Source organism: Falco punctatus (assembly GCF_963210335.1).
Source record: "Falco punctatus genome assembly, chromosome: 4".
Lineage (NCBI taxonomy): Eukaryota > Metazoa > Chordata > Aves > Falconiformes > Falconidae > Falco > Falco punctatus.
In genome coordinates this window covers 13,389,938-13,412,222 of record NC_137583.1, presented here as the reverse complement: position 1 = coordinate 13,412,222, position 22,285 = coordinate 13,389,938, and the positions used below count along the sequence as shown (strand labels likewise).

General features: G+C 44.9%; 1 protein-coding gene across 5 annotated transcripts in view; it reads left to right on the top strand.

The window, feature by feature from the left end:
- The window catches only part of GRIP2 (glutamate receptor interacting protein 2), a 293,641-nt gene that overhangs the window by 207,483 nt on the left and 63,873 nt on the right, over positions 1-22,285 (top strand). For 4 of the 5 annotated variants that reach the window (XM_080385611.1, XM_080385609.1, XM_080385610.1 and 1 more), the window contains exon 2: positions 20,870-20,950. In XM_080385611.1, the coding sequence (XP_080241737.1) occupies positions 20,870-20,950 (81 nt within the window). Of the gene's footprint in view, positions 1-706; positions 20,951-22,285 lie in introns of those variants that run through there. The other variant, XM_080385608.1, reaches the window with a different exon arrangement.

The following is a 22,285-nucleotide window of genomic DNA, read 5'->3' as shown; positions in this document are numbered from 1 at the left end:
CTTGGTAGGAGCAATCTCTCTGCAACCATCCAGGTCTTTTAATAAAAACCTGGAGTCTTACCAGCCCAGGGATGGGCACCCATAGAAGTTCACTCGATACATCCGTCCCTTCTGATTGTGAACAACTGAGGGATTTTCTCTGTGTGTGGTTTTTCCAATCAGTTTTGTATATGCTTCATAATCATCTGTAACCTGCTTCCCAAACATACTTATAAACGTAGCGTGTGAGTGTCAGAAGCATTTCTAAAACTGAGAATGCAACTTGTATTTTCTGTCTATCCAGAAATGTTGCTCTGTCATAGAAAGAAATTGAGTGGGCGTGACTTATTTGTGGTAGTTCTGCAGTTAGTTCTCCTCATATTCTTTTAGCAGTTCACACACAGATGGTCAGTTCCAGGAACTGAAAGAGAAGTTGATGAATTTTTTACTGTCTTGGCCCCAATCTGGTATTGCTTCTATTCGTTTTGGTTTGGTTTTTTTTCCCAAGTTGAACATTGCATTTTGCTCTTCTGCAGTCTTGTGATGTGTTACCCATCCTCCATAAGGTCTTAAGGATACCTTCTGATAGCTTTAGGACTTTGGTGTACAGGTCCCTAGAGTTTTGTTGAGTATGCTAAGTATAAACGAGCTGGTCTGTGCAGTGGCAGTGAGTTCTTGCTTTCTCCTAGAGATGACCTATTCCACCATAATTGCTTTTTATAGAAGAAAGACTAAAGTAATTTCCTATAGTTTTTTTTTGGCCTATAGAAATGGATTTTCTTTTTATTCCATTTTCTCCCTCCTGTATGGAGGTTACAGAAGTTTTCCTCTTAAAAGATTGTACTCATGCACATCTCATCAGTACACATTTGTTAGTGGAAAGATGTTTTTCAATGCAAAGGCCAGGCAGACTTAATAGAAATGCCAGTCCATAGGGTCAGTTGAACAACTGCTGTTGAGGTTTTCTCTTAAGCATTAACTGGTGGAATGCCGTTTCCAGCCCAGATGTTAATTTCCCTGCCAACCTGCTTAAGAAAATCTGTTACCACTGGAAGAGGTGCACTCTGGCTTTGAGTGACCTATGGGAGGGGACTGAATTTTTTGTGGTGTGTTTAGTGTTGCTTCCGGCTTTATGTCCAGGTTCATTATTCTTTATAATGTTTGTTCTGTTTCATTATTCCGTATAAGCCCAGGATAACCGCACTGCTAAAGTGTTTGCATATGTTAGAGCATGTAGGATTTTAATTAGTTTGAAAATGGACTGTTTGATATTTGTATGTGGATGCCAATGTTTTTGGCTTATGATACTATCTGCTTAACTCAACATTGGAAATCATACACAATTTTACCCAGGAGGTCAGAAAAAGGTGTTAGGCAACTTGGAGGGAAGGATGTTTAATGCTTTTGTGTTTAGGCATGTGTAGATGTTGCAAACAAAAGAAACATTTAAAGCTAACAAGTAATTATAATCAGAAAGAGGTGTTGGTGCAGAACTGGATGAAAGTAGAGCAAAAATAAATATTTAGCAACGTTCATCAATTGACAACTGAATACTACCAGGCATAAGAACATTTAAGGCTCTTTTCAGCTGTCAGTTCAGCTACTGCATAATTTTTAGCGTGTGAGTAATCCCATCAGGGTAGGCACGGTCTTAAGCCTTGATAGGATGGGACCCCCAGGTCATTGTACGGCTGTCTATTCAAGGTGGCAGAATACTGTTTCAAGACAAGCGTGCTTACGTGGGAGTTAGGAAATTCTGGTTCTGTGACAGTCTGACTGCCAGTCTCCTGATTTTTTTTTTTTTTAATATTATTATTCCGTTCATTAAAAAACCCAAACCCCTTCTACCCAAGCTTGATGTTCTCAACTGTCAAATGTATTAATCTGTGGATTTACAAATCCGTCTGGTAACTTGAGACATGCAAAATCACACAGGATGAAGAATTTCTCTCCTTCCATTCCCAACAATTGCCATCCCTGATTTTTTTTATTTCAATGAAAGTTGTTTTTTTGGGTTTTTTTTTTGTTTTTTTTTTTTCTTTTGACTGTGTGTTTTTGTTCAAGGATCTGATAATTATATGCTTGGGGATGATGGCTTTTCAAAAGCATCTTTCCCAGCAATTTTCAACTGGAGATGTGGATAAAAATATCTCTGCAGTTTTTTATCAGAAATGTTTTCAGTAATGTGCAATTATGAACTCTGCCTTCATTCAATTCATCCTGGAAGAATTTTACTTCATAGGGAAATTCATTTCCTAGCTGCAGTAGATGCCAGCATAGTTGGCAGCTGCAGGTTTTTGTGGGGAGGAGGGGAAAAAAAAAAGGCCCAGAAATTAAAACTGCTGTGAAGTAAATTGGTCCCAACACCTGGAAACTATGAAAGGATGCAATACCATACTTTTTGTTAAATCATTGTTAAACTGCTTTGCATGGCAGTCCGAAAATGGCTTTGTAAATTTAGTATAGCAGAAGGGTGAAAAGATGATCCTACTTAATCATACCTCATAACTGATCTCTTTCTTATTGTGCAAGTTCATGAAATGATGTTAGAAAGGTGGAAGGAGTTGTGATTTTCTTCCCAGCAGTACTCTTAGCTTTCAATCTCAATATATGATTAACACCTGTGTGGTATATCGTAGTGAAGCTGTAAGTTAGGAGCTGGCTCAAGTCTGGGGATAAAAATGATGGCGTTAAGGCAGAAAGGGCTGTGGAATACTTACAAAGAGAATAAATACACTTTTGTCCTGGGAGGCTGGAAGTTGTGCTGGTGAGAGTAAGACCTGGCTTCCTGCTGCCCTGGTGTGTGGATGAAAATGAGGTTTGCTGTGTCCTTCTGCTTCATTGCATCCTCCTCTTTCCCAAAGGAGGGAGGCAGGTCCCTGATCTGGTGTCTGCTCCTGCTTTGGAGCTTGTATGCCGAGTTGTCTGCAGTCATTGAGCAAAATGACGTGCTTGATATACCAAGTAACTCTTCCCTCCCAACTTCTGCTTCCTTCTCTGAGCCCTCTTGGTGCCCAGGGAGCTGGCAGGTCCAGCACACCCATCCTCTGCCCTGCAGGAGCTTTCACCGTAGTGAGGGTGGGATGGCAGAGCTCCAGGCAGCTGCTTTTCCTAGCCAAACAGCCAATCTAAGTCAGGGATCTGCTCCTCTGTCTTTGAGCAACCATGTGCGTGACTGTACAGATGATGAAGGTCTGAGGCAAACCTCCAACAGGTCCCCACTGCTGCGCTGCCAGCCTCAGTGGAGTTGTCCCAGCAATAGATCTGCTTCTCCATGAGGTCTCCATGGGGATCCCCTCCTTTCCCGCTGTCAGCATGGTGGCTGATCCGTACGGGGTCTTTACTGCAGTGAATGGTTCAGCCTGAAGTGTGAGGGATGTGGCCTGCTCCTGCGCTGGTGATTTATAGAGGATAATTTTTGTGGAATGCAGTGCCGTTTGGGTAGGATTAAACTCCTGGCATAAGATGAGTGCGTGTGTTTTGCTAGGGTTTTTTTTTGTTGGTTTTGTTGGTTTTTTTTAATAACTTAATCATTTCCTATATAACCTACTGTGTAAACAGATCATGTTCCTTCCTGCCATGCAATGCTGCACTCTGTTGCTCACTGCAAGAGTGCTTTGAACCTGCAGCCCGGCAGGCCCCTGGGTGTAGGGGAGCATCTTTAGGCAGATTCTCTGCAGGTTCATCCTCAGCTTGATTCCTCTGCAGCATGCAGTGAAGCCGTGTGTGGAGATCAAGTGTGTGTGTGTCTGTGAGTGCACTAGATGGGGTTCAGGGATAGAACCACAGAGATATGCCTGAAATCCAGGGAAATCAGTGGGATGATGCTCAGGTACATCTGGATCAAACAGCCCAGGTGACTTGTAAACCTTGTACCTGTGGAGTTAAAATCAGGGTGAAAATTAAAGCACTCTGAGACGGAGGGCACATCGCTCATTGCTTCCTGCTTTGCTCCAAAACCGGGGTTCACCCTGCGGTCCGTTGCTGCCTTTCATCCCCTTGCTGAGTAGCACATGGATCTTTCCCCTGCTGCCCTGCTCCTTGCTGCTGTCGCTGGGCTGTGCGAGGGGACCGCTGCTGTCAGGGCGGTGGCATATGTCACACATCTCCAGGCCGGCTCCAGAGGTATCCGGATAGCTGCCATGATTTGGGAGGCTGGGCAAGAGGCACAAGACAACAGAGAAGCCTGTTATTAATAACTTAAAAAAAGAATCAAAGCAACTCACCTTCCCCCTTACGTTTCAATTTACCCCTCACCTTCCCACTGCAGCGAGCTCGGCAGAGGGACCCCATCGCTTGGAGCGGGGATGGGCGTTCGTTTGCTTTGCAGGAACTGGAAAACAAAACGTTTGGGAGGCTGTGGCGGAGGCGAGCGAGCGGAGCTGCGCTGGCTTCCTCTCCTTTCTGAAAGTCCCTTTGTCATTCAGCAGCCAACTCCAGCAGTACCGTGAGCTATAATAGGCAATTAGCTCCTAGCAGATTTATGCGACTCTGCGTTTTATAAGCAAACAATCATGTGTGTTTAATCATTACATGGATCTGCTGTATCTAACGCTCACGGAGCCGATCTGTTCTCTGGCATCTCCCTATGTACACGCTCAGCTCTCTTGCACCGGTATAGACCTACAGGTGTTCATACTTGTGCAAAATGATAGAAATGTATTACTTGGCAGCTGCCTTTGGTTCTGATGGGTGGTGGCAAGAAGCGTCTGGTCTCAGAGACATCCAGAGTCCATCTGGAGGTTGGCATGGGGGGAGTGGGAGATGCCTGGTGCAGGGATGTTCCCTCTCTCTAACCCCGAGGACCCTCGGTGTGGTGAGGGGCTGGGCAGGCACCTGCACAGCACCCTGCTGAGTGTGTGCATCCAGTGGTTGCAGTCTTCCCCAGACTTCTTGAGGTTTGGAAAGCAGTCAGTTTTAATATTTGTAGTTATTTTTAGATCTACCCGCACACACTGCTCTTCCACACATCTATTACACACCTGGCAGAACCTGCTGGTTTTAATTTTTATTAGCACAAGTGCCTTGTTGAATCAAAATTAAATGGGTGTTTGGGAAGCTTAACGTGAAGCATTACACTTCGTGGTCTGTGTTCCTGAGCGGAGGAAGGGCTATCGCATGAGTCTCCTCTCTTCCCGAGACTCCGTGGTCTTTAGCTACACCTGAATTTTCCACAAGTTCATTGCTACTTCCTATCCTCTGTAAGCTGTAAAACTCCCTGCTCTGTCTTGTCAGGTGTGTTGCATTTTTTCACTTATGTCCCTGTTCAGGTACAAACATGCAGGGCCTTGGGTTGCAGTGCGTGGGGAGAAGGTGGGTCTGTGGGGTGCAGGTGGAGCTGTGCTGCTGGGGGCTGCTCAACCCAGCCCCTGCAGGGCTTCCTGCACCTCTGCCCTACCTCATCCCAGTTCAGCTTGAGCACCCACCCACCCCTATACACCCCCCTCCTCCCCATGCTGCCCCATTCAATGGGGGAGCAAGTACCTGCCTAGGGCAATGCAAAAATTACTTTTTCCCGGTCGTGGGCATGACACTGCCATGAGCCAGTCCCTCTGGCTTTTTGTGATGCTCAGGAGAGCTCAGGCTCTCACACTGTGAGTGCTGTTTTAACCAGTATCCCTATTCCCCAGCCTGTGGCTCACGTGGCTGGCACCCTGCTCCTGGCTAATCCATTGGTTGGGATAATTTTGGATTTTAAACTTTAAAAAAAACCACAAAAAACCAGGAAATTAACCCAGAGAACTGCGGGGCTTGAATTGCGTGCAGGACAGGGAGAGTGAGCATCTCTTGCGAGCCTTTGAAAGGGTGGCAGAGCCCAGCTTGCAGCAATTTGTTCTGATTTTCACCAGGAGTTTCTGTGCCTTTAGGGAATTCTTGTCCTGGCTGTAGTTGAGACTGGGTTCTCCACCTGCTTTGCATCACCTGTACAATGTGAAGCAACTGGAGACCAGCCCAACAGTTTGAGTGAAGACAGCTATGTAGAACAGCTGGGGTGCATTAATAACTCTGCTGGAGCAGGGTCTTACCCATCTTTCATACTAAACAGATGTTTGCTTTCGTCACGGTGGTGCTGTGCTGATCTTTGGACACCGACCTGTTTGGAAGATGGGATGTCAGCAGAGCTTGCAGCCAAGGCAAGGCTTGATAGGAAGCAAGAAGTGGGGCAAAAACAGGAGCAGAGCTTGTTTGAAGCAAAATTTAATGGGCAATTCAGGCAAATGTTTAACAGCTGGTTTGATGGGGTCAGACTGCACCAGTTCCAACATGAAATAACTTTGAGCTTTGAAACTTTATTTCATCTTGTTGTCCTGCTAAATCTGATATTCCCTGGTTCTTTGATTTCTCTCTTTCTCCCTCCCTCTTTTCATTTTAAGCAAGGCTTTTGCTTAAACTTCCTTTAGTCTTTTAACTATAAGCTTATCCCATCTCTCACACAGCTCCTGTGAATCCTCCTGACACAGTTGAGGATAAAAGCAGCCCAGCCATGTAGATGGGCCATTGCATAATAGATGGTTTGTGTGTCGGAGTCTAAAATCTACATATGTTTAGATCACTCATGAAGTGGGAACATCTGTATATATCCATATATAATGGCTTTTACCACATGAATGAATAATCTAACTCCCACGATTTGGTATTTACTTTTTTTGAAACATTGCTACTTAACTAAACACCGAGGGGAGAATCACATTTATGGGCATTAAGCCTTAGTAAGGTTTAGCAGAGCTTCATGGATAAGCTGGAAACAAGTCTAAATGGGGTGCCGGAAATCTTTCTCTTAAACTAGTTAATGCTGTCTGGAACTTCTTCCTTATTTCTTGACTCCCACTGGTTTTTAAGCACTTTGCATCAGAATACAGTGCAAATCCAGGATAACCTGATTTGCAAGCTACTGCATTGAGCGTCTTGTCATGTGATGCCATCTTCCAGCAGTGCCAGCTGTCTTTGCATTCCTCCTAAAAGGCTTTCCCAAACCTGTGTTGCGAGCTGGGTGCCCCATGGGGATTGCCCCATTGCAGTCTCTCTGGCAAGCCTGCCTGGGAGACACCTTGGTGCACTGGTCCATGGGATGGTGGAAAAAGCTGTTGGGGATACAGCCCCTCCTTGTTTCAAAGGAAGCTGGGGACTTACCACATCTGCTGGTTCAGGCTGGTTTGCAAAGCCTCTGAGCCCTGTGCCAGCCCTGCCCTTGCAGCTGGGGCTGAGCACAGCCTGGCGGAGGGCTGCAGTGAGCCAGCGTTGTCCTGGTTCACCAGGCTGCTCGGGTTGGTCATAGCTCCTTTTGAGGCCATAGTCTAGCTGAGGTGATAAGATCATTGCAGTAGCAGATGAGGTTGTGGACGGCTTTGATATCTGCTTCTTATAGTTTATTTGACTTTTTTGATGCTAGTGCTGATGGCATCCTTTAGGTCTTATATAAATCTGTTTTCTTGCTTCGCTCCTTGATCCCTGGCTCATGCTTTTATTAAATGTTACTACATTGAAGTGCATCACCTGATTTGCCTGGATTTTTTTTTGTTTTGTTTTGTTAGTTTTGTGTTTTTGTGGTCTGCATGTATTTTCTTATTAGTGTTGGCACTGAGATTGATTCACGCTGCATGTGGACCTGTATCAGTCTCTGCCACCTCTTGAACTGGCACAGCAAATCTCCCAGATTTTATTCCTCATTTCATTTTCTGGGCCTTTTCCCTGAGCAAAAGAAGTCTTGTAACTGGGAGTGGAGAGAGGGTGCTCACCTGGACAAGTGGCAGGGTGACCTTCCTTGCGGCAGCCCTGCTGGGCTCCCCTTGCCCTTTGTAAATCTTGCTGGTGCAGGAGGTGCCCATGTCAAATGGATGTTGCTGCTGGAGATGAGTAGGGAAGCAGGATGTAAGAAGGCCTTTTCCCCAACTCCTCATCCGAGGAGTTAAATTTTCTAGCTGGTTGCCTTAAGATGGTTTTACGACTCTTGGTTGCTCTCCACGTTGCATGCTGTAAGGTGCTCAAATTTTATGTATGCTCTTGGGAGCATGTAATTTACTTGTGTAACATGGGCTCTCTTGGAAGTGCTGTAGGAGTAAACAAACAAAAAACCCCACCAACCCCCAAAAAAGGTATTACAACTGTTGTGAGTGCCCCTTCGAGAAGGATTACCAGGCTGAATCTTGGCATGGTGTCTTGTTGCCACCTCGTCTTCCCTCTCTGCTGAATCCAATGGGTTTTTCTCTGCCCTGTCCACTGCCTGCTACAAGGGATTTGCTCTTGGCTATTTCTCCATTAAAACTGGGAGAAGTTACCCGGCTGTAGCAAAACCCAGAGGAACAATCTTGTCTCAACTCACTAATTTACGAACTCAGCAATATTCAATGATAGTCTTTGTTACTCCTGCTTTTATTTCAAAACTCATGCTCTATCTCTTTACTTTCCCCCCGTCTGTTGAGGAATGGGTATTCCAGTTTTTCTCCATTTGAGACTGAGCATCTTCCAGCAGAAAAAGGTAGCTCAGAGAACCTGGGCTCTCACTGCTTTCTGGCTGTGCTGCAGTAATAGTGATGTATCCTCCTGCTTCATTTGGCATGGGATCTCAAGCTCTGAGCTGGCAGAATTGCAGAATAGACTTATTATGGACAAAAATCACCTTTACACCAAACTGTCGTTTTTCTTTTTTGCTAGCTTCAGCCCAAATGGCACCTTCACCATTTTTAAGACTGGGTTGTTTTCAGCCTGAGTGAGCCATTCAAAATCCAGTCTCAACCCCTGCATATTACAGGTCAAAGAGACCAGCTACTGTGAATCATGCTCTGAATCTCCTAAGGGGTGCTGTATGGTCTTCAGAAACATGCCCATCCATCATGACAAGACACCCTGTAACACAATGTCCAGGAGGTTAATTCTTCCCATTGGGTGGAAAGAGAGGGACATGCACATGTTCCAAGATGTAGGATAAATCTCTACAGCTTTCCTTCCCCAGTTTTTTTCTCTCCACTGAAGAGTTGCGTGCTCTACTACCATGGTTGTGCACCAGATCAGATCGCCTTCTACCCTTCAGTACAGCACCACCTTGTGCTTCTTAAAATCCTTCCCTTCCTGGGAAGTTAATGACCTCTTGATCTGACAGTTCTTTGGTATGAACTTGGAGGATGGAAGACAGCAGGTACCATTTTAAAGCAAAGATCATAGGGACTGACAGGGAGTTTGTAAAAGGCGAAATAGGTCAGAGAACATACTGTCGTTATCGCTGCAGCAAATTGATCTCCATTTCAAAAGGTGGAAGTCCTGACTCCGACCTGTTCTGTCGTCCCCAAGCTGTTGATTTGTGCTGCATATTCACATGCAGGCTGTGCACGAGAGGGTGCTGAGTTCTTGGCACTGCCAATGGCTCCTGATTCCTGTCTCCCCATCTCCTCCCTGGACCTCTGTGAGTCCAAGCCCAGTAAGATGGCAAAAAACCCACAACCCAAGACAAAATATTTTCTAATATGGACATTTATATTTTTTTTTTTTGGCTTTAACCTGTTGATCTGTCAAAAATAAAAGCTTTTACCTGCTTGTTGTGTCTTCTGACAAACCTTCCCAGTTAGGAGTTAGCTTAGTGCCAAACCCTGTGCAGTGACAGCAATCGTTTTCATTAAAACAAAGCTTGTTTTGTTTTGTGTATGGTTTTGGTTGTGGGTTTTTTTGTTTGTTTGTTTTTGGGTTTGTTTTTTTTTGTGGGTTTTTTTGTTTTACCTGATTGTTTAAAAACCCTGGAGTTAGGAAATAGTGGCTGCTAGGTTTAGGTGACACCAGTGATTTGAGTACTAAAGTCTAATAAATGGCAGTATTTAATCTCATTTGATCGAAAAGCCACAATAGAGCTGTCTTTTTTTATTTGATTTCACTCCACAGTCACTTAGCATGGCATTTGGTGCTTGAAAGAAGGAAACTCCCCAAGGTTTGAATTCAGCAGGCTGCATTTCTTATCCATCTCCATATTCAAGAAAAAGTTTTGAAACTTATGTGGAGTTAATGGGGGGAATTGTATTCCCTTGCCAGCTAGGATTTACTGCTGTCTGCTGCATAGATTAATAAACCCAGATGGATCCAGAGAGGCATTCTTCCCCGGGAATGGTGTTGGACTTTATCGTTCATTTCTCACTGTATTACAATTGCTCACTTGGATAACTTTCACAAAGGATTGCTCTGAAAATGTGTCTTATTCCCCTTTAATATTTACTCTTGAAAGGTAGTTTTTTCAGATAACACAATCAGTATATTAGCAATATTTCACCTTCCTGGCTTATTGTTGGACTCTCCCAAGTACAGTCTACACTGCTTAATAAGAGAAATTGCCAGATTGACTGGAAAATGTAACTTTAATAACATCATTTCAGTCACTAGAACCATTGAGAAATAATAATCTCATTGAGCTGGTTTCTGCACTATTCTTGTCCCTTACGTATAAAATTACTGCCTATAACGTGTGTGTCTGTGCACACAAATGTGAGCTGCAAGGGGGGTGAGAAACTGCATAGTTTTCCCTGCCACTGAGTTGTTCATAAATACACACTGATGAAAGCTGTCTGAAAATGCCTGGGAGGGTGAGAGGGATTGCGGGAAGGGAAGTCTCTCTTCCTCTCTCTAATTTTATTCTCTAGCACTAGAAATTCAAATCTCGCTGTGGAGTACCTAAGAAAAGCGAACTGGCGAGGGCTCACCGAGTGAAAAGGGACTGTTTAGTGTATGGTCTTTTTTAGAGGGTGGTTTGGAAGAGGTGGATAAAAGTGAAAATGTTTGGGAAAAGCTATTTGTGGTGAAGACCTAGCCTACGCTATTCTTCAAGAAGCTCCTCATAGGCCTAACTTCATGCACAAAAGCATATCCTCACCAGAATGGGGAAGAGTTGTTTGTACTACGTTTACGTTAAAGAAATCAAAGGCTCTGCCAGAAGAACAACACAAGCTCCTCTGTGAGCAGAAGAACACTTATTTTCAACAGTTTTGCATCCCGTATCCCTTGTTCTCCTCCCTGTCATGCAGAGGAAAATGAGTGATGAAGCTGGTCTGGAGCTGGTGTGCACAGAAGCTCTTTGCTTTGCTGAGAGCAGTAATTTGGGTCTTTCCTACTCAAAACAGAAACAGATACATTATCTCTGAACTGCTAGCATTGCATAGCACTTTCATTTTATGTGGTATTAATTTGCAGTTTTATTTATTTTTTAGATACCTTTTGCAGTTAATATATTGGCTGATGTTGTGATGGACTTGGCAGTGCTGGGTAAACAGCTGGACTTGATGATCTTAAAGGTCTTTTCCAACCTAAACAATTCTATGGTAAAACACAATTTTAATGAAAGTTACGGGACTGTAATCCTCTTTCGGGCTGCTTGCATTCCTCCTCAGGTTGATGGAGATTGGACACTGGGTTCCAGAGTTGCAAAGGGAGAGTTGATGGATGGATGTACAAACAGCTGGTGAAGTTAATTTTTGCAGAAAATCAAGCAAAAAAAGTGGAGCTAAGTTTAATAAAAAAATATAGTCACTTTTTCAATTTTTTTTCTTCCATCTCTCAGTACAGCTCAAGTTGAAATTAAGAACTGCTTCCAGGTCCTCCTCTATCGCACCCTCCCTCAGATGCACTGATTAGATAAAGTTACTCTGCACTGGCTTCCAAAGCAATAATGGGTGACAGACAGTGCATTGTAGCAATGTCTCTGGTATATAAAAGACATGACTGTAATGGCAGGTTGACTTGCAGATTCTTAAGTCACGTCTTTTTAATTTCTTCCCCTTTGCTGCTTTGTTATGGAATTCTATTTATTTAAAGAAAGTGTGAGTACCACCAGTTTTTGGCATTGCACACCAGGTCCAGCATTCGTTCTTATCAGGGGGGACTCGGATCAGTCCTTGGTAGGTGTTTAATATCCTGTGAAAGCTGGTGTGAGTTAAATCTTCCCAAAGCCTGGCTTCTCTGCAGAGCCAACTTAAATCGGCTTTGTGCACGCGCGCACACACACACACACAAGTACATCATCGGCTTGTTTAGTAAATGCTGAAACTTCTTGCTTCTCCATGAGAAGCAGGAGTCTTCTTCCATCAGTGTTATGTGTCTGCTGATGGCTTGCAGGGGGGAAGAAATACGCAGTGGTATCCCTTGGAAGCTGACTTGCTTGATAACAGGGGGTAAGTTCTGGCTCGTTTCATGGTCTCATAAAGGCTAGTGCTATGCAAATGACTATCTGCATCATTTCGGTTGGAAATGGTTGTTAGAAACAAATTGCTCCTTTAAAAGTAATTTTGGTTTCTTATTAAAAAGAAAAAAAAACACAGGAGAACAAAGCACGGAGTTTTCTGTTGAACAATAGGCTATTGTATCTTTTATAGATCTGTTTCCTGTGAATAAAGCAGCAGGTGGTTATGAAATTATACATGCCTTAGAAGGGTTGGTGGATAAATGAACACAGGCTTTAGAAGAAAAGGAGGGGAGACATGGAGGGTGTGGGGACATGAATTTCATGTGGTGTGTATCAGGGAGAGGAAATTAAAAGTACAGCTTCCTTTTGGAATAAGCTCGAAGTCTGGACACGTTCTCCCTGGCAGATGCCAGGAGCAAGGACTGCACGGATGAATGGAGGAGATGCCACAAAAACCTCTGGCGGCATGGGAAGCTGCAGTTGGTGGAGCATGTTCCCAGCCCGGGGAAGGGAGCGCAGCATTGCAGTGGGGCCAGCGCAGGTACTGACAGCAGGCTGATAATAAGCTTGGGGTGACTGGTTGGGGTTTTTTCCCCACTAGAACTAGCTAGGAAAATGTGAGAAAGTTCGGTCATCTCTGAGGCAAGAACTTTGTTCCAGCAACAGCGGTTATTGTACAGCATGGCCATTTGCTCTGTCTGTGCTCTTAGAAAATTTGTGATAAGAGAAGTTGAAGAGAAGACATTTCCCCAAGCCCTAATTTGTCTTCTGTGTAACTCATGAGTATGGGCTGTGAAGGGATTTTCTGCCAGTGAAGGGAAAAATATGAGGCTCTTCTTTGCAGCAGGCAGCCTCTGCCATTTGTATCACAAATTTGTTGGTATTTGTATTTGTGAAATTCGGGGCGGGGGGGGGGGGGGGGGCTTACTCTCAAATTAACTTGATCCATTCCAGCCTGAGCTCACTGGTTAAGGGGAGAATTTTTTTTTTACATCATTTGGGTGCAAAGGAAGGGAGAAACATTTCAAAGCCCTGCTTGTGGCTACCATGGGAGAGTCACGCTAAGGGTGCTCTGTGCTGATGCAGGTGGAAAGAAGATCTTTGATGGGTACTGTTTTTTCACTGGCATACTGGTAAATGCCCTACTCCACCTCCTGGAGAATAAAAAAACAGGGAACGCTGGGTCTTTTAAATGTTGGGGGGGTTTTTTGGATGCAGTGAGCAAAAGAGTCAGTGTCATGACAATGAAATTTGTCTGCAGGATCCTAAGCAAAAGTGACGTTTGTTTTCTTGGTTTTAAGCACTTCACAGGAGCATGGGCTGTCTTGCCTAGAGATTTAGTGTATTTGTTGCTGTATGCTCTGGCTTGTTTTATGTAGGGCAGGATCATGCTCTAGCTCAACTTTTGCAGTATTCTAGGAAAAGCAGTCTGGAGATCACTAGCAGCTGTTTTTAATCTGCTTGTTTGGGTTCTATTTATTTTCTTTAACTTTTCTGATACAGAGCTGGAGCAATGCATTTCTGGAGATGGGAAAAAACCTGAACGTTGGGCTTAATGAACTCATATACAAATTTTCCAAGGGCCTAAAGAGTTTTTGATTTAGTTGAGCAAAAGAAAATTCAAGCCACCTGCTGAGGAAGGTGGGATCCTTCATGGAAACAGGGTCTCTTTGAAGCAAATGCATGGGAGCATCTCTTGGGCAGCGGTCAACTCCGTAATTATGTAGTTTCAGGAAATCACGCAGTCTGTCTGTAACAGTATTCAAAATGAGCTTTTTGTTTTCCTCTCCTAGTCTCTCTAGATCTGCCTGTCTCTTGTGTTAAAGGTTAAATGCTTTGAAGATGGGAGGCCACCGCTGTGCTGGTCTCATGCAGAGCTGAAACAGCCATCTCTGACCTGCTGCGGAGGTGCTGAAGTAATTCCAGCTGCTCTTTGGGGGATGTGATGGAGGCTGGGCTGTGTACAGCCTTTCAATCAAACCCAGACCTGTTACCGGTGCATAAAATGCCATCGGCTGTGATGCCGTGTGGAGTGCCAGCCTGGGGAATGGTGGGAAGGGTTACGTTATTCCTTCCTCTAATGATGGAAGCCCCTGGCCAGGCTATAGTGGAGGCTGTGTAATTTGGGAACTAAACCCCAATTTGAGATGCAGAATGGGTGTGCACAGAAATATTTTTTCTCTTTCCTCTTTCTAGTAAGACAACACCTTTTTAAAGGTGATTAGGTGCCTAAAGATACAGAAAGATGATTATAGTCTGGTTTTGAAGTACATGCCTGCATCTTAGGCACTCAGATATCTTTAAAATCCTGGCCCTTGGAGACCCAGGCAGCCGCAGTTAGAATCATCACTAGCTGCCTGACCCTCTCGCACGTACCCGACTGCTCTTTACCCACCGCAGGTAAATGTCTCCCTTGATTTACAGAAATAATTCTCCTCACAATGCATCAAATCGCATTTAGTTTTAGTCGTTTGGGTTCCTGCTTCCAACCTCATGCTTTTATTCTAGAAAACAATACCAGCTTGCCTTAGCGTGAACAGCTTTTGGTTCTTAATGCTGTTTTAGTATTAATTTTTCTAAACAAGGAGTGCAATTACCCTATAGCAAAATAACTGTCTCCAACTGTCTTTTTTCCATTAAACAAATGGGAGGTTTTACCTCTTGGTCTTCCCATAAGATTAATGCACTTTCTCTGTGGGAACTGTCTTAAAGCGATCCGGGAATCTGAACAACTTGCAGACAGCAAGCCTAATTGTCACAATCTTATTTAGCCAATGACGATTTTCATTAAGAGGTGATCTCTGTTAATAACATAGACTAATAACTCTTCTAAATGAAAAAACCTTTCCTTTCCCCCCCCACAGGCAGGGATAATGAACTCCTAAATCAGTGCTCCTTCTAAGAAAGCCCCCCCCCCTTTTTTTTTTCTTCCTTCTTGTTTTAACAGAGGTTGGCTTGAGACCTAACTGATGGTGGGAGATCCTGGTGCCTGTGCTTGCATCCTGTTGGGAATTTAACTCAGAAAAGTCACAGTGTTATTGAGATTGGGTTTGGTGCTGGCTGCTACAGAGGGAGAATTTGGCCCAGGACGTCCCTGCTGGTTCCGTGACAGCCAGGGGCTGGCTGGGTGGCTCAGGAAGGCAAGTCAGCCTTGGGGAGGGCTCAACAAATGGGTCAAACCGTTCAGGAAGCCCAGGGATCACTAGTTTAGGGAAGCTGTGGATCTCCTGGGGGTTAAGATTGGTTTAAAAGTGTGCAGCTGACCCTTGTAAATCAGCCTGCAGGCTGCTGGGTGATTGATGGGCAGGTAAGCATCTTTGTTAGAGGAGAGACTCCTGTTTGTGCCTTCCATGACAAGGCAAGGTCAGGGAGGTAGATTCAACCTCACTGTTAGACCCTAGGAGAATTCCCAACAGAGAGCGCCATGAGAAATCAAGAAACCACGTTCTGCTGCTTGTGGAGCAACTTGTCTTTCCTGTCAATGCTCCAGTTCTTAATCTTAAACCAAAAAGCCCAACAAAACATGACAGAGGCACAGACTGGGCTGGCTGCTGTCGCGGCAAGCCGTGGGGCCTGGCAGCCAGGGAGGACATCGTGCAGATCCACACATGCCCATGCCCCCGTTAACGGGTTTGTTCCCTTCTTTTTTGGATTGCAATTATCGACAACTGTTATTCCCCTCTCTTTTCTTGGCTTCTCCTGTGAAGCAGAGGGCAGAAGTAGATAATCCCCAAAACACTAAGTGATGAAAAAACGGGGAGAAGTGGTTGTGCTGGTGGCAGAGCAGGTGACAGGATTTTTTTATGGTCCTGTGACCATCTCTGGAGCTGAGGTACCAAATGGCATGTGTGAAGCAAGTAGCAAACCTCCGGCTATACAACCCCATGCTGTTTAGTTACCAAGAGACTAATCTCTGGGCAGCCCCTGCTCTCTGCCAGTGCCCCTCTGGTGCATACTGGGGTATGATCTGGGGAGGGAGGGGAGGGTGGCTGCACCCCGCAGCTGGGGAGCCTGGTTTCCCAGGCAATACGTTTCAGTGGTGAGATGCTAAGCTAGGCAACGGGGGAAAAAACCTCCGTCTGAGAAAAGCAAGAGCACTCAATGAAACTGCTCAAACGTCCCCTTGCCTTTTTCTTCCCCCCTCTCTTTTTTCTGTCCCTGCCCCGACTCCCTGCTTTGTCTAGTGCACAGCAGGGCTGTTCTGGAAACAGACGGTTTCCTACCAAGGCCAAGCTGCCTGCTCTGCTCGGGGGGCAGCCTTGGTGTGATTTGGGCCCCCTCTTTTGCAGTGGCAGTGTCTCTGTGCCAGGCTCCTGCTGCGTGCTGCAGGGCAGTGGATGCTCCTCGCTGCTCTGCACTGAATCCCAGCTGGGGTTTCCCACGTGGCAGAGGAAGACTCAGTCTTTCAATTTTCTTTTATTTGGGTGCAAGTTCCTGAAGAATACCTGTATGTGGCTGAGCTCTTCCCCCACCGAGGATGAGGTGGGGGGATGAAACCTGTGCCAGTTTCTGTGCTGCCTGTCAAGGGGATGGTGCATCCAGTGGAGGCCTTTAGCTCCTGGGTTGTCTTGCCTGGAAACCTGGATGCTACTGGCACCATCTCAATTAAACAGGGATAGCATAAAATATTACAGTGTCCTGGCTGGAGGTGACACATTGCACTAGGGCCACTGAAATGCCACTGACTACAGGCCCTTCTGAGAGTGGCCATTAACGGTCTGGCAGCAGGGTGGGATGTTGGAGCTTGCCCTGACCTTCTCTTCCTGCCCCTGGTGCTTCAGCTAAAGCAAGGAGGTATTTTTCCTACTCCTTTATCTGTCCAGTTTGTTTTTGAGGGCATGAGATGGGATTATCTCTTCCTTTTTGTCACTGCAGGAGACGTATACTACTCTAAGATACTGTTGCTGCAGGGAGGACAGTTCAGGGCCACGTGTAGGTGTGGGGACTTGGGAGCTCTTCTCTCTCTGTTAGTAAGACATTGAAATGGCTAAAACTATTGTCAAAGAACTTACAGGAACTTCTCTATTTTGTCACGGATTCCCGTGGGATCAATATATGTAAAGTGTTGTGTCTTGTGTACTTGGTGAGCTTTTCTGAAAGATCTAGAGCCAGCATTAACACTGCTGCTTGAAAATCAGTAATCACACAGGTGTTTTTTTCTTTGCACAAGTTTTTGATCCTCTTGATGTGAGAGAAGAAGCTTGGAAAATACACCTCTAACAGTCCAATACTGATTGCTTACAAAAAGAACCTATGCAGACTTAAAAAAAACCCAAAACCAAACCCACCACCAACAAGAGTTATTTTCCCAGTTTTGGGGAGTAAAGAGATTCATGAATTTTCAGTGCTCGGGCTGGTGCTGCAATTTGGGCAGACTGAGCAATCAGGCTCATTACGAGCCTTGCCTCTGAATTGATGCTGTGCTAAGCAGGAGAAATGACTTAACAGCACAAAGAGAAGTACCACCGAAACAAAAAAAAAAACAACAAACCCCAAACAAAAACCAAAAAAACTGCAGAAAAAAGTGACTCCATTAATACCAGCTTGAGTGGCAGAGCAGGAAATCAACTGAAAATGAACAAAGAGCCACGCGGCAGGGATGCTAATGCAAGCAAATGCCAATTCACACTTCGGCAGGCGGTGTGTGGCAGCTTCCTTTCCTTTTCAAACATTTTAGCCAGATAATGAGCGCAAAAACCAAATATTTTTTGCGTAATCAACTGAGTTTGGAAGGGAGAAGCAATAGAGGAAGGGGAGCTGCAGTGCTAATTATTTGCTGGGTGATCTGGCTGTCGATGAAGCAGTGCGGGACTGTGCAGGGGGGTGCATTGCTAATTGCTGGCAGCAGCTGCAGCGTGGGTCACTGCTCTTCGCCGCTTGGCTGGTGGTGGAAGCTGTTGTTAATGCCCAGGAAACCTGATTGCTTGCTGAAATGGAAGCCAAGGCATGTTTGCCAGCAGCTATTGGGGTAGGGAGGGTAACCATTAGTGAACTGGGTTTTCATATCAATATTGATCGGGGTTGTGATGGGGCAATGAAGCCGAGAAGGGTGCTGGTGGCTGTCTGGTCTAGGGCAGTGTGTTTATGTGAAGCAGATGGTTGACTGCTTTACTGTGCCAGCAGATTATGGAGTTGGCTTCGAACCATCTTGCGTGGGTTTCCAGGAATGCAGGGATCCCGTCTGCAGCAGAACGTTGTTGCTTTGAGCACGTTACCTGGAGTCAGAGCTGGCAGCAAAGCTCTCACGTGGAAGGCAGCTGTGTGCTGGGGTGATCCTCGCACACTGAGGCTCCAGTGGCACTTAGAGGCTCCAGCCCTGGCTGCCCCAGGGGATTCTGCAGGTGCCTTTTGCAGACTTACCTACAGCGCTGAAAAAGCAGACTCGTGCTGGATACCCTGAGCTGCTGGTTTGGGGTCCCTTTTCCAACATGCTGCTGCATTTGTGAAAGAAATAAAGTGAGGTTGTGGCTGCTGGGCTGAGTGGTGTGGGCAGGGAGTAGTTGTATTGGCCCCGTCCTGCTGCTCCCCTGGAAAATGCTGCCTTGCTTTTTTTTCCCAAACCATCCCTGTTCTCTGATTCTGCAGTTATCCAAGGCGTGGGCTTGACAGAGAGAAGGTAAGGCAGGATATTAGGAAAAACTTTCTGGAGAGAGAAATTAAGATGAACACAGCCAACAGCAGCAGAGACTGAAAGCTCTGAATCTTTATTAATATCAAACAGCTACTGAAAAAGGGATGGCATGGGGCTTTTCTTTTTTTATTTATTTTTTTTTAATTGGATGCTGGAGCTAAGCTGTCCCAAGTAAATTAAATTTCTTTCCAGAGTCATTTAGCCCAGATTAACCTTGATGCTGGTCTCCCCATCACCCAAAGAACCATTGCTATTAAAAATGCAAATTTCATTTTCAGGGCTCCTGCTTTTAGAATTGATGCCAGGCTGTACCAGCACCTACCTGAAATCAATAGCTCCTCTTGGTGCTTGCTGTAATTCTCTAGCCAAGTGCTGCTGCTTTCACTGTCAGCACTGAATAACGCTGCAAGATCACTGTGGTCAGGACAGCACTGTTTTACCCTTTCTGTTCTTCCCCTTATGTTTTTAAAAGGCAGAGCTTCGTTCCCCTGTTTCACAGAGGTCCTGGATGCTCTTCGGTGTCAAGGTTCAATGCGATTTGGCAGCAGTGGCTTGGCATAGCTTGCTGATGGTCCAGTGCCAAGTGCTAGTTCTTGCTTCATTAGAAATCTTCAGTTTAGTGGTGATGGAAGAGCATTCAAAGTGACATAGGAGAAGAGTCCAGGGTCTGGATATCTGTATCGTCCCTCTATGAGCTGTGAAATTTGGGCTGCAAAACTAAATGATGTTGATTTTTTGGCTGAAACTTTTTATGCTTGAAAGTGCAGATTTGAGTCAGCCAAAACTTTTCACTGAGTTTTGTCAGCTTGTGAAATTACTTCAGCTGGAGCAACAAGAGTTAAAACTAGATAAAGTTTTTATTTTTTTTTTTCTGGCTTTTTTTGAAATTACTTCAGGTGGAACCTTACTTCATTTTACTTTTAAAAAATAGTCAAGCCCTCGAGCAGAGTTCCCCTCCTAGTGGTTAAGTGTAACCCATGTAGTTCTGTTTACACCGTCATTTTTCTGCTTGTGGGGAAAGTGGGCTGCCAACAAACTGAGCATTGGTTTCAATTCCTCTGCGTACAGACCACTGTCTGGTACGGGGCTGAACAAAAGGCATTCACTTTGTACTCAGCAAGTCGAAAACTTCTCTGTAACTTAAGTCACCTAAGCGTAGCAGACAAGAATAATTGGATGAGGTTTTCAGTAACCCATATTTATCCTATCATGTACAACTTCTAAACCTTCACAGCTGTTGAAAAATTGGTAAGGGTAAGGGCAATCCAGTAATGTGGTCACTGGGAATGCGAGTTATTCGATACTACATGGTTACTGGAAATTATTGATTGAAAAAGTGCCAGCTTTTTAGGAAATGCCATAAAAATAGACATTTTATGTGGATGGCAATGAAATCTGTATAAGCACGCTCCCTTCTCTGCAAATAACCTCTGGACCATATAGGAATCTTCCAGCAGGAGAATACAAAGATATTTAAATGCTTCAAATTTAAATTAAACTTAAGCTGGATGGTGCATTTACAGTGCATAGTACTACTTTCTCTTCCCTCTTTTTATTTATTTTTTTTTTTTTAAATCACTTAAGAGAAGGTGCTCTCTATATTGTCCAGAGGCTGGAACAGCAGCAGGAAAATGTGACTTTGAAATAATGGGATCTATAAGAATAGGCAATTTCGTTCAAGTATAGTGATTTAGTGCCCTGTTAGTGTCCTGATGTATAACTCCATTTCCAAAGACCGTTAAGTTTCTTCACAAGCATAATGACAGGCTTAAAACTTGTGAGACTAATGCCACAGCTTTCTCTGTCCTCAGCTATTCCGCATAATTACAGGAGTAAGGGAATTTTGTTCTGTCCTAATGGATTAGCTCCAAGAGGAATAAATCATATAATGTTATTGCCTTCTTGTTTCTTTCCCTCCCTCTCTAAAAAGCAAGATAGCCCACACAGCACAGTGCAAAGCCAGGGCTGGAAATGTTTTTTCTTGCCTGCAGTCTGTGATACTGATGTGATCTCACTTTTGGTGTCACCAGGACAACTTTTTGAAGTGCTCTTGTTCTGTTTGTTGCTTTTGGTACTAATTTCAGCTTCTGTGTTTGTTCTGCTCACAGACGATGGCCCTTACTCGAAGGGGAGCAAAGACTCCGGTGGGATGGACGCAGCCCTGGTCTCCAGGAGGCAAAGCATCCCAGGTAAAGGAGGGGGGTCAGCTTCTGCTCCAAAACATCGGGGCATCCATAACACTTTACTTAGCTACCCCTAAAACAGGTAAAAAAATCCCAAAATGCCCATTTTGTTGCATCTGCCAGCAAAGCTTTTGCTGGAGGGCAGAAGTGGATGGTCTCAGTGAGTGGTGCGTTACTGGTGCAACCATAGGCTGGCATGGAGCTGTCGATGGTGGTTACAGCGAGCCAGGAAAGGACTGTGCTGCACTGACACCTGCAAAGAGGAAAAGAGCAGTAAAAGAGAGAGGGAGGAAGCGCTGCCATATCTGAGCTCACCAGGTGGGGAGGGAGACTGGCAGTGTCTGGCAAGCTTCGTATTTCCCATGTGTGACTAATTTTGTTTTGATATTTAGTCAGTCACAGCAGACTTCTGTGTGAGATAAACCCTCCCGTGCTGAAACACCCCTGTGGGCTGAAGATGGAGTGGAGAAAAAGTAGTATGTTTGCCTGTGTTGGTGCTGGACTTTTGTAAGCCAGTGGCACACCAGCAGGCTTGAGTGGGCTGCTCTGGGCAGTTTATCTCCTTCCTAATAAAGCCTGGGGCTTGATTTTGACTTCTGATGGTTAACAACCCAGTCGCAGGTTAGGTTTAGTGTGGTGTAGGTGATGGAGAGGAAACGAGGCCTGTTTGCTATTGCTTCATCACTCAGCAAATTTTCGAGGGGATATTCTGCATCCTCTGGGGCTTCTGCAACACGTTGCCACTGTACCATAGCCCTGACGGAGAGAGGCTAACACCCCACTCACAAGAGCCAGTATATCCAACGATCCCAGCTCAAGATATCTCCACGGGGAGGGCAAAATTCAGACATGCTTTTCCTGCTGTGGGATGCTTTGAGCAGCCAAATCCAAGCACATATGCCAAGAGAAGAAATCCAAGACTGTTCTCCTATGACACTTAAAGACTCTGTCTTGAAAATCAGATCCTGCTTAACCAGCTCGCTTTTACATCTCTGTGCGTCTGTGATAGCAGCAGTAGATTTATAGAAGTATTGGTCAAAATCCCTTATTGCTTACCTTAATAGATTGATCTCAGGGACTTGCCTTTTTTTGGAGCAGTGATTTCTCCTTGAACCCATAACAATGGGTAATTGCACTCTGGGAGTTCTCATTTTAAACACTTACCAAGGATCAAAATTAAACCCCATTGAAGAGCTAATAATCTCCCCTTGTGGCACCATCTGTGTTGATCAGTCATGTCTGTAGTTGAGAGGAAATTTGCAGGATAGTGCTGGGTGGTGTTCCTTCCAGCACGGTGGGGAGCCACCCCAAAGTTTCTGGCAGCCCCTGGGATCCTGGGTT